This window comes from Limulus polyphemus, unplaced genomic scaffold (genome assembly GCF_000517525.1).
Source record: "Limulus polyphemus unplaced genomic scaffold, Limulus_polyphemus-2.1.2 Scaffold3091, whole genome shotgun sequence".
NCBI lineage: Eukaryota > Metazoa > Arthropoda > Merostomata > Xiphosura > Limulidae > Limulus > Limulus polyphemus.
Window position 1 is genome coordinate 84,858 of NW_013668701.1, and position 2,733 is coordinate 87,590.

Consider the following 2,733-nt stretch of genomic DNA (forward strand, 5'->3'; position numbering starts at 1 on the left):
ACAAGATAATGTCGTCAATCATAACATGTAATCTATAACTCATACGTGACTTTTGTCCTCTACGACCATACTACAAGATAATGTCGTCAATCATAACATGTAATCTATAACTCATACGTGACCTTTGTCCTCTACGACCATACTACAAGATAATGTCTTCAACATTTTGATAATGTACTGCCATATTTCTACTGCAGGAAAAATTAAAAACATTAAATAAAAGCTCAGTTAATAAACGTTTCTTGTTAAAACTTCACTGTCAGTACGAATAAAATTCACTATGTTTGTATCAACTGTGTTATATTGTGACGAGATTTTGTCTAGATCTTTTCCTGTAAATTACTGAAACTAAACTAAAATCCTTTACTATTCAAAAACCACCGAATTGTTTGGATGTAAAAAGATATGATATTGGCTTTAGTAATGTACAAGAATAGTGTTCAAATTAATATAACTCTAATTTTAATTATAATGTTTTCTTTTGAATCTAAGCTACCAATCTCATTTTCTGTACTCAAAAAAAAAAAATCTATGTTCATAAATATCTGTAACAAATAAATATAACAGAATTTGTACACTATCTAGCCCGTATTCTTCAGTAAATGTTCTGGCAAACTTAATCATTGCAATAAAATTTTATTAAAAGTAATATTCAATTATGAGATTAAATACTCTTTAAAACTCTTACCCTGTTGGTAATATTAAAAAAAAAGGAAATTAAAAGTGTGTAAAACCTATTTATGTTTTTAAACTCATCTTGGATTTCTTGTAATTTTCAATAAACAGTTACCCAACCACTGCAACATATTATCCTTGCTTTTTTTTATCTTCACCCTACTACACAGTTTCTAAAATTTATTTCCTTTCTCTGTATGGAAACACTAATAACAATAATAATGGTTATCTAAAAATTCATTCTTTCACTGGCATATTCATGCAAACTGTAAAATCAGCTTTAAATTACCATACTGTGTGCTAGTTCTATTTCTGTGCATGTTTTTCATTAAGCAGCTACACAAAGGGGTTATCTAGCTTGTGCTGTTATAACCAGTCTAGCTGAAAGAACATATACTGCCATCTACCATCATAAAAGCTCTCTACTCTTTTATCAACACTCAACTAGACATAAATAGATTTTCAAAAGTGAAAAACGGAAACACTTGTGCTGCTAGAAACACACTTTGAAGGATCCAGCTTACATCACTAGAAGTGTGAAGTAAAATATTTAAATATTCCACCCAAGCCACAGGCAGCTGTGTGGTGTAAACCCTGTGTGATATTTCAGCCATGTATAGTGGCAGTTTTGACTCAACCAGATCCTGAAATATGTAAAATCTATACATAGTTATTTTGTGAACAGTTTTCTTATACCCCTAATCATGAATGCAGCAAGTTCTTGTATTCTGTATATTCACTGGAAGCACCACTGCCTTCTCTAGAAAAAACTGGATTGTTCTCCTCATTCTCATTATTGGTAACAGTTGGTACAGGCTCTACAATCTCTACTGGAGGAGTAGCTAAATCCTGTTCATTCCCTGCATACTGCAAAAAAACAACACAGAAAAGAAAAGAACAATAACTTTACTTAGTAAACAAGTTGTCTTATGTGTACTTTAAATATAACATTGTGTACTCCTAAGGGAATTCTGCCTAAAATGTAACACTGTAGGTTCATATACAGTATTAACTGCAACTACTTAGTGTTTCTAGATGAAAACCAACATTTATTGTCAGGAAGTATTTTCCAGCTGCATGGAATTATTAATTTCTCTAAACATTTTCTGAACACCGTAAACCTATAAATATGAATAGTTTCTAGTCAAAGCTTTTCTTCGGCTTTGTTCCTACACTTTGCTAAACAGAGAGAATTAGGAGGAGTTATTCTTACAAGTTAAAGACAAATATAATGCATTAGATATAAGTTGTTTCTGAAACAAAATTAAAAATTATTTTCAAAGAGGTATTCAATTTTCAACAACAAAATAATAATAAAATACATTATTTCAAACTATTAAGTTACACTAACTAGCCACTTTGGTAGGACCTCCATCATCTACAGTTTTGTAGAGTATTCCATTTTTGGTATATGCAAAACAGTGAATAAGAGCAAGGGTCACTCTCAATTTCATATAGGCATGACAGTTGATTGGTTATTTTATAAGAACATCACTTTTGTGAAACACCATTTCTTTGTCTGACTGTTCAAAGATATTTGTAATCAGCTCTAAGAACAGTGGTAATGAAAAGAATATGTCTATCACTTGAAAAGCCTGACCAGTAGCTGTTGGTGACAGACCAAAGAAAAGATGTTTGGACTTGCTTGTACATTGTAAGAGATATTAGATTGTACCCCAATTAATTGATTTGTTAGACAGTGGCCACCATTCATACAGCTGATTATCTCTTAATTGTAACATGTTAAGTCATAAACCAAAACCAGTCCAAATACTACTTACCTCCTATACAACACTGTCATACACCAAAACCAGTTCAAATACTACTTACCTCCTATACAACACTGTCATACAGCAAAACCAGTCCAAATACTACTTACCTCCTATACAACACTGTCATACAGCAAAACCAGTCCAAATACTACTTACCTCCTATACAACACTGTCATACAGCAAAACCAGTCCAAATACTACTTACCTCCTATACAACACTGTCATACACCAAAACCAGTCCAAATACTACTTACCTCCTATACAACACTGTCATACACCAAAACCA

At 32.0% G+C, this 2,733-nt stretch overlaps 1 protein-coding gene across 2 annotated transcripts in view; it reads right to left on the bottom strand.

Annotated features, from left to right (window-relative positions):
* Nucleotides 1–10: 10 nt before the first annotated feature.
* The window catches only part of LOC106468634 (signal peptide peptidase-like 2B), a 55,660-nt gene continuing 52,937 nt past the window's right edge, over nt 11–2,733 (bottom strand). For both annotated transcript variants that reach the window (XM_022396981.1, XM_022396980.1), the window contains exon 15: nt 11–1,542. In XM_022396981.1, coding sequence (XP_022252689.1) covers nt 1,378–1,542 — 165 coding nt within the window. In that variant the 3' untranslated portion in view covers nt 11–1,377. The remainder of the gene's footprint in view (nt 1,543–2,733) is intronic.